The sequence below is a fragment of the Ruditapes philippinarum genome, unplaced genomic scaffold (genome assembly GCF_026571515.1).
Source record: "Ruditapes philippinarum isolate M1 unplaced genomic scaffold, ASM2657151v2 ctg71_1_1_1_1, whole genome shotgun sequence".
Taxonomy (NCBI): Eukaryota; Metazoa; Mollusca; class Bivalvia; order Venerida; family Veneridae; genus Ruditapes; species Ruditapes philippinarum.
The window spans coordinates 265,050-279,860 of NW_026863691.1; the positions used below are offsets into that span (position 1 = coordinate 265,050).

Genomic DNA, 14,811 nt, shown 5'->3' on the forward strand with positions numbered 1-14,811 from the left:
TTAATTAAACAAGGATTGTGTACCCTGATTTGGATGTACATGTAAGTGAGGTGCCATATTGATATTTTTTAAAATAACCTCACAGGAAAAACAAAACCCTTGTCAGGGAAAAATGAACTAGAAATGGGTATTATGAAAACAGTCGAAAGATTGCTTAAGTGTGGCCTTAGATTTATTATGAAATTACTCAAATGTGGTTGATATATACAAATTCATTAGGGTTCACAATTCTCAATTAGAAAACTACGCATATACAGTTTGCAATGTATTTTTTGTTGTTTTATTTTAACATGTTTACAAAATGATCAGCATTATTTTTATTTTAAATATAGAATTAGATTATAATACACATGAATTACAATACAGTGATTATCCATTTTTTGGCAATACTGCATTTATAACTTATTTGTGTTTCATTTATATTTCTCTCATTTTTTGTTTTTATTATTATCATATACCCTTTATATACATGTATCCATGTGTATTTTTGTATGTGCATTTTTTTAATGAAATTTAAACAATCCTTTACAGTTATTTCGGGACATATCAGCCCCCCACCCCCCACCCCTTCCAAAATGGAGGTAGAGCTATGAAATATCAAGTGGAATAATAAACAATTAAAAACCCATCTTTTGTGAAAGGAGTAGCTTTACGTATACATCCATGCTACACACGACCCTTAGACGGGTTGCTTTACATATACAGATATGTTGTACACTTTTCTCATGATTTGTCATTACTGACCAATCCACCTTCATGACATTATACTAGTTTGTTTAGATAAATTTACAAATTATTTGCTGAAATTCATTTTCTTTTACAAAGCCAGTCAACTATAGAACTAGAAAAAGTTTCTAAACAAATATGGATTTTCATATAGCTTTTTTAAGACCGGAATAAATACAAAATGTATATGAAACATGCAAAAGAAAAATGTCTGACGAAAGTAAATATGGATTTTAAAATGAAATCGGTATATTGTATGAGTACCCTTTTAATGTACAAGGTAGTTGATATGGAAATGCCATGACTTTTTTTGTAAAACTAAAGTATGAGTTAATTTTTTAAAGAATTAAATTTTCAAAGCAAATTTTAACTTATTCGAAACATATATCAAAACATTACTTATGGATCCATATTTTTTCCTAGAAAATAAAGATTTAAAGACTAGAGACAATCTTAATCAATTTTATATCCCAAACTGTCATAATTTGTTTTTGTTTATTTTTATTTACATACATATTTTTTTGCTGTTCTAAATCTATCAATACTCAGTTAATGCTGTTTTTTTTAAATATATATACATGATAATCATTGTGTAATGTTTTATTTTTTCAGTTGATTCTGAAATGTGTCTATTTTTTCTACATAACAAGGTATAATAATTTTTATATAATAACAGTATTATATGACACTGTGTTTGTATGACTTTATGATTGTATCTGTCTTGACAAAAGAATTAAATAAAAATATTCTACTTCCTGAACATAGTCTCTATTTTTCTTTCTAACTTACCAGATTTTATTTATTCTGGCCTTTGTTCCACATACTGAGAGATTGGATATAAATTATATAAGTATCATAAATATTAACAAGAACATATAATTGGAAAAAGAGATATGCCCTTGAAACCATGACCCTTCACTAATAATGAAAGCATGGTTACTATAAAAAGAGTGTTACATACGTAAAGAAAACATCAACCAACACTTTGTTTTCTTTTCTTCAGTTTTATATCGCACCAACACAGTATAGACCATATGGCGACTTTCAAGCTATAACCTTTACTGGCAGAGGAAAACCTCAGGTGTCCTGTGAATTATTTCAGGCACAAACAGGCACCTGAGTAAAATCACTGATATTCCGTAAGTTAGCTGTATAGATTTGTCACATGAAAGAATCTAAAATCCATGTTGGGATTCAAACCCACACCAAGAAGGAGCAAGTGGTTTGATGTAAAGGACCATAATCACTCAGCCACAGATGCCACTTTTTATACTAGTATTCTTAGTAACTATGCCCAAATATTTCAAAAAGCATGCATGAATGACATAGAAATTACCAAATACAACCATAAATGTACTTTTCACATCCAAGTACATGTATGGCCCTAGCTAGCTGTAGACATTTGTCAGCGACAAGTCATTTTGATGTGCCATAAATTTATGCCTAGCTTAGTATAAATATTGATCTATGAATGACTTAAATTGATGGACAGATATGATTATCAATGAACCATATGTTCTTAAAGATAAGTAGTTCTCACTCATCACACATATAATTTTAAAGTACCCCATATTTATGTTAAGTAATTTAAAAATCTGTCAATGAATGACAAAGATATGAACAGGACATGACCATATCAAGTCTTTGCATCCAAGTGTGACCTTGACCTTTGGACTGTTGAACTGGCTGTTGTGCACTTCAAGTTGTCTAATATTTATGTAGTTATTTAAAAATTCACCAAAGAATGACAGAATTGATTATTTACTTGACACAACAATTTACACACTTTTAAGTAATTTGTTTGAAGTCATATTGTGACCTTGACCTTTGAGCTAAAATCTTGACTCTTGAATGTGGCAAAATTGTTTCAAATCCATCCATACTGAGGAAGTAATAGACTGGACACAACATTTTTTCCTTATCATATCATGACATTTGATATTCATCTATGGCCTTGACATTCAAGATGGTCATGTGCTTTACATGACTTCTTAATGTTGCACACATTTGTGGCAAGTTACTTTATTTTCCGTTCATGAACAACACAGTTGTAGACTGTAACAACTAAACAAGTATTCAAAGTAAGTGTGATAAATATGGATCTTGGATGTGAATCAGCATCTTAGTGTGCCATACATAAATGCACAGTTATTTCAATATCCATATAAAACAAAATTCTACAAAATACAACTTTATATCTATATTCACTAACATATCCTGACTTTTTACATATAAACCTGATTATCACCTTTGAGCAAGAAACCTAGCAAGGGTTTCACTTACATTTTGTAAGTTTTGCATATCTTTTTTACGTAAATTTGGACATTTATGTTAGTTGCGTTTCACTAAACAGAACGTGCAATTTACGCCAGTATTAAGAGAGCGCAACTTCGTTTAAACCTAAGCAAATCCGTAGTTAAGAAAGTTTAGTGAAATGCAAATAAATATGCAAGTTCTGCTTACGCACAAAAATTACGATCAAACTCAAGTTACGATAACACAAGTACGTTAGTGAAACGCACCCCTGATTCCTAAATGTGACACTTCTTTAAAATTTCTCTGACAATGTCGGACATTGTGTTTAATGGTTATTTGTCTCTCAAGGCTGATTCAGAAATTGGGATAAGTGGTAAGTCACTTGAGAAGAAATTGGTTATTACCGGTTAGAAATCCAGGAAAGCTGGTTAGGTGGACTTACCGCTAGGATTTAAACAAGATCACTTCAAGCCATGTTGATGCAAATCTGTTAAAAATTCTAAGTTAAACAGGGGCATAACACATGCTCTCAGAATTTTGTCCCTTGTCTCACAGCTGTTCCTAAGCATGATAAGCAAGTATGCTAAATTTCATTTTGATACCTTTTAAAATGTTTGAATAATGGGTTACATTAAGGATATTGCACAACAACGAAGCGATCATAATGGCTTGGCTTTTTTCTTTGAAACAGACAAGCTAAAAATTACTTAAAATCAGCATAAAAAAACAACCAAACATTCAGTTTAAGAATAATAATCAAGTCATGTATATCTTTAACATACAAATCTATCTTGTAACAAACGATTCTTTTTCAAAGTATAATGGCATGAACAGTTTTAAAGTAGGCCATATGGCAAGTTTCCACATGCAAACATCTTACAAGAACCACAGTCGTTCATTGTCAATAACCGGTGAAAGTCAAAATCATTTTTCTATTACAACCATGTTTCATTCACGGAATATAATTGTTATAGGAAAGTTTCATTGGTTTGAAAACTGAGAGTTACAACTCTTGTTTTCAGTATTAACGACTATATAATAAACTGTATTTGTATTTATAACAGTAAATGTTCTATTATTGATTATAAATTAATCTTCAAGTATAATCCATTCATTGTTAAAAGAATGCAAATATGAAAAAATTCTCCAGATGTAAATTTTTACATGACCTGTAATACATTTAACAGTTACTAGTTCCAAGATGCTTGTATGTCAAAAAATAATGTTTGTTTTTTTCATAGATAATCATTTGTCACAGGGAAAACTGTATTCAACACATTTTTAAAATCATTGCATGTAATCTAACTTCTTCAATAAAACTTTGTCATTCTTTTAACCCTTTTTTTCTCTCCTTAAAATTTTCTCTCCTTAAGCCCCCTTTGCTTTCTCAAATTCTGTATATAAGAAAACATGTGTATCACAATAGATTTTTGTTTATCACTGTGTATAACCGTCACCACAAACATTCATCAATAATCAAGTATTTCCTTTCTTCTTTTTCTTGTGCTCTTTCTTTTTACTGAGTATATCATTCTCCCATTGTTTCCTGTGCATTGTATATAACCTCATTGTTGCTTGGGCATCCTGAATCTGTAAATTAAAAGAGATAAAATAAATACATTAAAATATCTAATTAGTGTTAAACATATATACATACTATTTTGTTCTGTGGTCAAACAGTTTTATATGTTGTATTTTTTTGGGTCACATTTAAAAGAAGTGCATAGTTTTCTGAGATGTCCAGTTAAAAATGAGAAACAGTGAGTAATTAACCTTTGTCTGCAGTATAGAGCCAGGCCTGCCTGAAGTCTCTTAACATGAATTTATATAGTTACCGGGCATATTCTCCCTATCATTAGGGGCTCAATTAAGGCCCCTTCCCAATCCAAAATAGCCTCTTTTTTCCCAATTTAAGAAAAAAAAAATTCTAACAATCCCTGTTTTGACTTTATAAACTTAAAAAAAAAGAGGTGACAGGTTATATGAGCATTCAAAAAACAAACTTAAAAGTTGATTATATGATAGATGTTAAAAACGTTTTAACTTTAAAACATTTCAAAAGTGTCAAATAATATTTCCCAATTTACGTCAGGGGCCTTTTCCCAAATTAGCTGGAAACAGCCCAGAGTTCACCTTGAGATCAATGCACATTAGTCCATTTACAAAATAATTGACATGAATCAAAATAGATGATTAAACACACTTACTGAATTATGTTCTCCTTCTTGAACTTTGACAGCAAGAATTTTCTCTGACAATTTCTTCAGTGATGGAGTACGACCACCAGATAGCTGACGGAATCGTTTATATTGAGATGTGTCTCTTATACGCTTTCTAGGATGTTTCAAGTACAACACCTATATTTAGAAATAAAAATAAGAAATTAAATTAAGAAAAAAATCCAAATATAATGCTAAATTAATATATCAGGTCTTCTTAAGTACTGGAACAATCTTACTTCAGTAAACTGCCAGGTGATGAAATTAAAAACAACAGCTTAGTACAAATGTGGTGAGATTCAGTTTTGAAACTGACTAATAACACAACCTGCCATTTATATACTCTTTTAAAAACATCCATATTCTGCATAACAAGGTGCCCCCTTAGTGTATTATGTCTTAAAAAACAGACCATCTGACTGGGTCTTATACCTTGGTTAAACAACAGACCCTCTGATTGGTTGCCTCTTATACCTTGGTTAAACAACAGACCCTCTGATTGGCTGTCAAAGTTGAGCCAGCACATTGCGAGGTGAGAATTCATATTCATTGCCAGTGAAGCCAATTTACTAACTAAGTAAAATTATGAATAACATACAATGTACATTTTGATGTAAGAAACTAACCTTCAAATCATTTTGTATTGCATGTCCTACTAAAGTTTTTCCTTTCAAAATGTCAGCCACTTCCTTTTGCACCTGCTCGAAATTCTCGGCTGAAAAACAATCCAAAATTGATCAAAAATATATACCATATCCAGCAACACTGAACTGTTATATCTTCAAACAAGAGATGTCCAAGGGGCAGAAAATTCAGTGCCTGGACAATTCCATTCAACATGATAGGTAAAAGTTCCAAAATATGTACTGACTCAAGAGCAGACTGTGTAAATCATCATCAATTGACACAGATGTGCTGGGCAGTCTGGGTCAGCACTGGTTGTAAGAGGAGATTATGTAGCCACCAGCAGGCCAGTAAGGGTTGAATCAATTCATAGTTCTACTGTACTGATCACATTAAAACCATGCATTTTAAAATATACATGCCTCCAGATGAGCCAAATATTTCAAGAAAATCAAACTTGAGAACAATTTGCTAAGACTTAAAGAAAAGTAAAATGATTAAAGATTCAAGTAGTAATTTACATGTTATGTACGATTAATAACTGATATAGTTGATCCATCATTACATTTCTACTGTATGACTATTGCAAAAGGACTATGTTTGCATATATTGACCTCTTTTTGGTAATTTACGTGGATTGTATGTGTAAATTATTTTCTTTGTTCTCTTCACATCACTGTACTTTAAATACATTTTTATGAAAATTAGCATGAGTCCAGAAGATTGCTGCTTTAATATGAGCCGAAAATATATTGAATTGAATTAAACATTGAGCTTTAGTTTGATTTTCAAGTAATTAGGTTAAACTTACCATTTTTAAGATCTTCTGGTCTCACACCACTAACAAATGTCCTATAATCCGTAACTTCTTCTTTTGGTTTTACAAATTTATCATAAACTGGTTCACCATACTGGTTAACTATGGACACGCGTGCAAGCATGTTCTCAGACCCATCTCCGACTCCTACCATCTCACAATCCATACATACTATCTTAGTCACTCTGCAATTACGCATTATCATCTAAAAGCCTCGATTTTTTTTTTAAAGTACATATAATACATTTCTTTATATACAATAAATTTTTTATACATTTTGCAATTTCTGTTATAAGTGAGCCATCTTGAAATTAGAATTGTCCTTGAAGGTAGACTATTATAAATGTATATGATATCAATCTGGTAATGATAAGTGTCAGAGATTAATTTTTAAAATTTCCATTCAATGATGAAGTCATTCTCAAATTAACATTTTTGTCTTAAATATTTCTGCTGGTATCAATAGATAGTGAACTTTGCCATTCAATACTGAATTAAGAATGTTTTTACACAAGTATTCATATAGACTTATAGGCAAAATTAAAACTGCTCTATAGAATTTCTTTAAACTTGGCATGTTGTTAGAATATGAAAACTCCAAAAAACATCCTTTAGAGCAAACACCCTATTTATTGGCAAATAATCTCGATCTTGCAAGTCTCACAAGAGTAAAAAATCATCAAATTGCTGGCACCCGGGTAATTACTCTTGCGTAAATAAATAATGTCTTAAACACTTGCTTTTCCCTTTTATACAGTAGATTTCAAAAGAAATACTTTCATGATACCCCTTTTTAAAAGACAAATATCAATATAATAACACAGGCAACAGAATATCCCTTCCTATTCCTTTAAGATTTACAAATATAACAAAGATCTTACCCCTTGAATGCTCCAGGTTTTATGAGTGGATTTTCCTCTTTCATCTCACCATCACTCCCTTGGGTAACAGTTGCTTGTTTGAGAGACCCAGGTTTCTTATCTAGTAAAATCTCATCCACATCATCAAACCAAATATCTGTCTCCCTATAAAAAAGTATATTTTGATTCACAGTACATACTATTAGAATTAAAATAAGTTTTGTTTACAACTAAAAAGCATTGCTGACTCAAACAACTTTTACCAAAACATTAGGTTTTAATAGTAGCAATACCAAGGTCTAAATTCATCTCTTCTAAAGTTCTTAAATCACAACCATACTTTTTATGATTTGGGATGGATGTTTTGGTCAAAATTAGAGGTTCAGATGTGGAGTGTTTGCTTAAATTACAAGTACAAAACATTATATTTCTCTGTTGATGAAAACAGTTCAATCATTTCACAATAATAGCCACTTTTGGCACAAATGTTTTAATAAATAAGACATTTTTGTACCAAAATATATAGAAATAAAAGATACTATTTTCCATTGCGATTATGACTCAATATCAGTTATTAAATGTTTCAAACAAGAGCCATAAGTGATCATGTGTCACCTCATGATAGCCATAACAGGACAAAAAATCATTCCACCTAAAAACCTGTGTAATTATATGCACAAGAAATTGAGCTACCGATCAATCCTGTAAAGCTTTATTGAAATTGCATTAGTGGTATAACAGAAGTAGTCTGGACAAATTCTAAAATTAAAGCCATTAAAGGTCCATAACTCTGGGAAAAAAATCATTGAACCATAAAAAGCCGATGATATGCACAACTAGACTTGGTACTGATTATTCCTGTATAGTTTGGATTAAATTGCTCCAGCAGTTTCTGAGAAGAAGTCTGGACAAGTTTTGTAAGACGGACAGACACGCTCAAAGTTTGGTACATGTATTTAAGTGGCTATTCTTTTGTTCTCTCTTTCGTTCTTTTAGCCACATAAGAGAATAAGTAGCAACATAAGAGCTTATTGAATGAATAGCATCAACGAGAATTTACTGTAACCCATTGTTCCCATAGCCCCCTAAGTATCTATATTTGTCGCCGATAATCTGTAGAGGCTACACAAAAAGACCACCTGTTTTGTGTTATTAGTTTCAATACATTTCACTTACTCATCAGAGTTTTCCTTTTCTTTTGAATCATCTTCACCTTGTTTCTCTTCTTTTTTCTGGTATTTGGGATTTCGGAGACGGTTTTCTGGTATTTTCCTCTTTCTTGATTCACCCTTTCCAGCTGACATTGTCTGAATATAATTAACAATAATAAATAAACTCAAGCTAAGGTCATTCTACAAATAACAACGAAATGCAATGAAAGTTTTGGATAAACAGTTGAAAATTTTGGATAAACTGTAAAATCTATCTAGAAATGTGTTGTATTTTCAACATTTTGCAGTTATAGATCATTCATCTTAACAGAATGATATCACTATTTCATTTAACAGAATAATATTAAAATATCTATATTTCTTATACAAAATCAGTTATTTTATTAATACATGTATTTAGTTATAAAACTGACAAGAGCCATCGGTAAGACGGCCTGCTTTACTAGTCTCAGTGCTAGATAGTAAAACAAGAGCCTAAATAAAGTAGAATTTTCCAAGTTCAAAATGGGCCATAATTCTGTCCAAATCAATTTTAGAGTTATAGGCCTTGGATAGTGACCTTTTATTATGCTTTCAAATAAGTGTATGAAGTTTCAACACATCCCTTTGGTGCATGTCAGATTCCTTGTTTATTAAGTTAATTGGGATTATGTTTTAAACAAGGGAACTTCCTGCCTTCAGTAATTTTAAAGATGTCAACTTGTACGCAAAACTTAACCAAGTGTGACGCTTATGCCTGGGTATAGCTTGTCCTATCCTTCAAATAGTCAAACTAAAAATTAGTTCTTCAACCCTTCGTCTACCAGCGCCATTTGAATATACCCATGCAACCAGTGCAGACCAAGATCTACCAGCATGTTCTTGACATCTCATCATGGTCTGCACTATTCAGTTTTTAGTCAGTATTTACTTTGAATTTTCTGTAAAAATGACTGTCTTGTCCAGATTGTAAAATGGACCAGTCCATTTAAGATATTTGGCTTGGAAAGGGTTAATAAGTAATCTCTAACCATTTTCAAAAAACATCTTATCTTCTACAGTATTCTTTCAATATGGATTGTCTATGATTCTAGAATTGATAATGAATTGGCTATGATGGCAGTATACAGTCAAGCTAGTCTGTGTAGTTTGTCCTTGAAATAAGAATGTGTTCAAATATATAATAAAGGCAAATCTTAAAAGATTAGGCTTAAAAGTTTCATGTGGGACTACACTGCTCACTGCTGTAGGGAACATGTTACTGTATCACATTTTCCTGTTACTGTATAGAATTTTCAAGATAGAGGATTATATGTATTTGCAGGTACACAGGAAGGTGATTTTTATTTCTGTCCATACAACACTATTACTAAACTACATGTACTTGTAGTATGGACCGAAATAAAAATAATCTACCTGTCTTTCCGCAAATAATGGATGCGCAAATAATCCGCCATCTTGAAAATTCTATACTGTAACTGAAAAGCACTTGTAATACAGTAACACGTTCCCTGCAGTGCACAGTACTTACTTCTTGTAGTTTTTTCCAGTTAGCCGTGGCTCCATCTGCAGTCTTTGGAAGCTCAACTTTTTCACCAATTTCCGTCTTTATCAATTTATGTTGTTGCGTATTTACCAAACCTTTTCTCGCCAATTTCAAACCCATTTGCTTTTGCTTCCATTTCAAACGTTTCAGTTTCTTTTTTTCATGACTCAAAATCTTTTTATCATCACTAGAAGTTTTTATTTTAGATTTTATTTCACCTTTTTGGTCCATATCTTTGGTTTTCAGTTTCTTAACATTCTTTTTCAATTCATCTGTATGCTTTAAGCCAGGAACACTTTTAGAATTTTTTGCAACATTGTCAAATTTCTCTGCCTTCTCTAACTTTTTTAATGCTTTCATACGTTTAAACTTCTTCCTATCCTTCAGTTTCTTTAATTTATCATTCATCACTTCATTTGTTCGTTTTCCAATATTTTCCCCTTTTCCAATAAGGTTAGAAGGTGACTTATTGTTTGTAGGCAATGGGCTCTTTACTTTACTTTTTATGTGTGCTTTTTGATCAACTTTATTTCCTTTTTTGAAATTCAGTTGCTTTTCCTTCCTTTTGTGCAAAACCTGGTTTTTGGTGCTAGTTTTGGTCATTTTCTCTTGTTTTATAGACATTTCTGAAAAAAACACAAAAAAAACCATCCAGACATGTAATTAAAAAAATACAGTTGAAAAACAAAAGAAGTGTCTGCTTCCTTGGAGGGAGATTGCTCATTTGAAAAATTATACCAAGTTTGCTCTAAAGACCAATTCATTAGCTAAACATATTTATAAGCTGAATGTTTATTGCAATTAAATATGTAGTTGCTATATAACAAAGGGTTAGCTCGGACAAAGATGTAAAGACGAATGAAACAGATTTTCAGCCCTAAATTGGCCATAAAAATATGGAGGATTTTTCAGGTTTACAATAATTGCCACAAGGTAAAAAACTAATGACACTGCTTATAGCGTTTCATTTGCAGGCATGAAGAATTGACTAGCAATCAATTACAGACAGAAAGATGGGACTGTGCATTTAGCATGTCTCCTAAGAGGATTTTTATAGGTAAATTACATTTGACATGTCAGAGCATACGGTTTTCACTCATGGACAGTGATAAGGATTCAACCTTTGTATTAAAATTTTGGACTGTGTAAATTTGCCTTTCAAAAAAACTGGGGGGAAGTGTAGCGATTACAGGTGTATAGGCCATTTCCAACAGCTTGCAATTGGTTCAACCCTATAGCATCGTGGTTGAGTGTCTGTCTTGTAATCGAGAGGTATAACTGGGAAGTCAAAGTCTGGGCCTTTAAGCGGGCTCGGGCTTTGCCTTGCCCAACTAGACTAAACGTGTATATCTAAAAGAAAATCAATTAAAAAAATTAAAGAATTTATAAGGGGAAGTCAAAGGCCGGGAAAGCTTTGTGGTGCCGGGCATTGGCTTGCCCGGCTATAGACTGCATGTGTAAATAAAAAATAATTAAAGAATAAATAGAATTCTATACCTATCAATAAAATTTTCAGTGTCAGTTCTAGTCGGGCGCCGCCATTTTCAGTGTACTCAATGATAATAGGTGGAGTATTCCTATTACGAAAAATTGCAACTTTTCTGATTAATAATAATTATCGAGTATTCCGAGTGAAAATGGAAGCAGTGCATGAAATACCAAATGACACAGGTCTTTAAAACGGAAAAATGATTTTTTTAAGCGATTTCCCCATTCATGGGCTTTGCCTAATTTCATATTAGAATTCTATATCTATCAATGAAACTTACAGTGTCAGTTCTAGTTGCGCCGCCATTTTCAATGTAACTGAATGATAATATTCCGATACGGAACAATCACAACTTTTTGGACTATTAACAGATTAATAAACTTTGAGTGAAAATGGAAGTGGTGCATAAAATACCGAAATGGAAAAATCAACCGATTTTTTCAGCAGACTTCCCCATTCGATCATAAGACTTTTCCTACATTTGTAATTTTATATTAAACAACTAAAAGTCGTTTGACTGTAGTTCTAACTTTGACTGTTTGACAGATGCCCCCCTCCCCCCGCCCTTTAAAAAAGTATCTCAAGACTCAAGGCATGTGCGCCCACTTTCCCCTTTTTCAAACAAACTTACAAAGCTAAATTGGAACACTGTCAAACATAACATTTTTTGGAAACTCATACGTTACTAAAGTCTACCTATCCGAATATATATCAAGTTAATGCAATGAGAAATTGATAAAAAAAAGTTACATTAAAACAAAATACCGTTATTCGAGTGTCTCAGGGTTACTTCTTGATTATTTTTGTTTTATTTCCACATATTAAGTATGGAAATTAGTTGTAAAAACAGTATTAAACACAAAATTAAATTAGACAAATTGTTCCAACGTGGGAGCAGCCATGTTGATTTTTAATGCGTAATTTTTAATCTTTGTAGGAAATGTTTTGAAAGGTTTAACACCACTATACATTACGTTTGGACCACAGGCATGAGTATCGGACCTGGGAAGAAAATATGACCACATTGATAAAAAAACCTCTGTGTTCATCTTAAATGTGTCAAAATAAAAAAAAGGAGTGAAAAATGAGCCCCCCTTAAAAATATACATATACATCTACATTATACTGCTTAACAATCAATTCTGATTATGACTAGCAGGCGCGTTGTCAGGGAACTGTTAATAACAGAAATTATTTACATGCAAATTAAAAAGTTAAAAGAATAAAAGTACTACAAGACTATTAATTTAAAAAACATAGTGTGCAATTTAGAATTTATAGAATGGGTAAAGCCTCTCAGTAAAGATGTTTAAACTGGGGCTAGACTGAACAGTTAGAGGAAGGCTATTCCAAAGACGTATATGCTCCTAGGAAAGAAAGAATTTTGATGATATTGTGTCCTTGAGTAGGGTATCAAGTAGTTCAGATTTCTTGTTTGAGTAAGGTGTTGGTGGTCAACAAAAACAATGTTGTTTTGGATGCTATACAAGTAGGTTACAGCACTGATGTTTCGACGCTGTTCAAGGGTTTGCCAATAATTTTTATTTAGATCATTTATCATTTTTGAGACACTACTTGTATAGTCATAATCATTAAAAATGTATCTAGCAGCTGATCTTTGTACTTGCCCTATTTTATAAATTAAGTATTCCTTAACTTATAGTATATTTTTAAGGGGGCTCATTTTTCACTTTTTTTTTATTTTGACACATTAAAGATGAACACATACATGTAGGTTTTTTATTAATGTGGCCATATTTTCTTCCCAGGTCCGATACTCGTGCCTGTGGTCTGGACTGTGTCTGCGTTCTCGCCAGAAAATAAGATTTTGCGGTAGAATAAGCTTAATTGGAAAATTAATTGATAAGTTCAAGAAACTTCAATAATATTTTCTTTACAGTAGACATGTGCTGAAAAATATTTTCAAATTGTCATCCTTAGTGTTATTTGTGTTTGGATTCCCTGTATAATTGCATGTTGATCTACATACACGTACGTAAGTTAATGGTATTGACATTGGATATATTAAATTAATCACTTAATTACTATATATATATATATATATATATATATATATATATATATATATATATATATATATATATATATATATATATATATATATATATATATATATATATAATAAACAATATCTCAGGATCTAGCTTTGGCCTAACGATAATCATGCTTACCATCAGGCCCCTACAATCAAGGCAATGTGTAGCCCAACAAATTGTGCGCTTTAAATTTAGGGCTTTTTATTATATTGATGATGGCGCGCCAGACATCATATTATTCTATGAAAAATCAGATTATAAAATCGGTCGGTCTTGCAGTCGAAATATTGAGACTAGGCAATGTGAAGCACATATTGCATTGTTTTTAGCTGTTGCGTTTTGTTAATGTTTTTTTTTTTTTTTGGAGCACACCTTTGTAGTCTTTTCAGAATGAGATTTTTCAAATGAAAATACATGTAGTTTACAGAGTAGGCCTAAATGTATATTGTAAAACTTTAATTTGTATTTATGTAGTATAATTAATTAACATGGGAATAAAGTACATGTATTCGTAAGAAAACTATTTTACTTAATTTCAAAATATGTGATATAATATTATGTCTTCAGTATAAACTACATAAACATATGATACAGTCTTCCGATTCAAAATCTTAAATCTGATGACGAATTTATCAGAATTTGTTATCAAGGAGGTCATGTAAGATTTATTTCCCTCTAATATTTTGGGTGTTAGTTATAGAATAAGGTCAAAAGGTTTATCCAATTAAACATAGGTAAGACTTTTATTATTGCATATTTTCTAGAAAACACAGAGAAATGAGAGGCTATTAACTAACATGTTTTGTATGCAAACAACGTTAGAAAATCTTTTAAATGAAGGCGGATATGCTACTATAAAAAGGATGGATTTAACCATCGTTTTATCTTTAAACATTTTTTTTCTTTCACAGCACTTATAAGTACATGCATATCGGTTCTGTGTGTGTCTGTTTTTCATTTTGTACTTGGTTTCATTGATATTTTCATTCAACAAAGACTCCCAAAAATAGTTCATTAAAACACATGGACATCCATGAAGACAAGCCTTTAAAACGAATTTAAATCT

The 14,811-nt window shown here is 31.6% G+C and overlaps 1 protein-coding gene across 2 annotated transcripts in view; it reads right to left on the minus strand.

Annotated features, from left to right (window-relative positions):
* Nucleotides 1-3,719: 3,719 nt before the first annotated feature.
* The window catches only part of LOC132723019 (RNA exonuclease 4-like), a 32,571-nt gene continuing 21,479 nt past the window's right edge, over nt 3,720-14,811 (minus strand). The window contains exons 1-8 of one of the 2 annotated variants that reach the window (XM_060707673.1): nt 12,454-12,616; nt 10,185-10,825; nt 8,679-8,809; nt 7,524-7,667; nt 6,637-6,827; nt 5,828-5,916; nt 5,190-5,339; nt 3,720-4,572 (exon numbers count right to left, since the gene is read on the minus strand). In XM_060707673.1, the coding sequence (XP_060563656.1) occupies nt 4,459-4,572; nt 5,190-5,339; nt 5,828-5,916; nt 6,637-6,827; nt 7,524-7,667; nt 8,679-8,809; nt 10,185-10,823 (1,458 nt within the window). In that variant the 5' untranslated portion in view covers nt 10,824-10,825; nt 12,454-12,616 and the 3' untranslated portion in view covers nt 3,720-4,458. Of the gene's footprint in view, nt 4,573-5,189; nt 5,340-5,827; nt 5,917-6,636; nt 6,828-7,523; nt 7,668-8,678; nt 8,810-10,184; nt 10,826-12,453; nt 12,617-14,811 lie in introns of those variants that run through there. The other variant, XM_060707672.1, reaches the window with a different exon arrangement.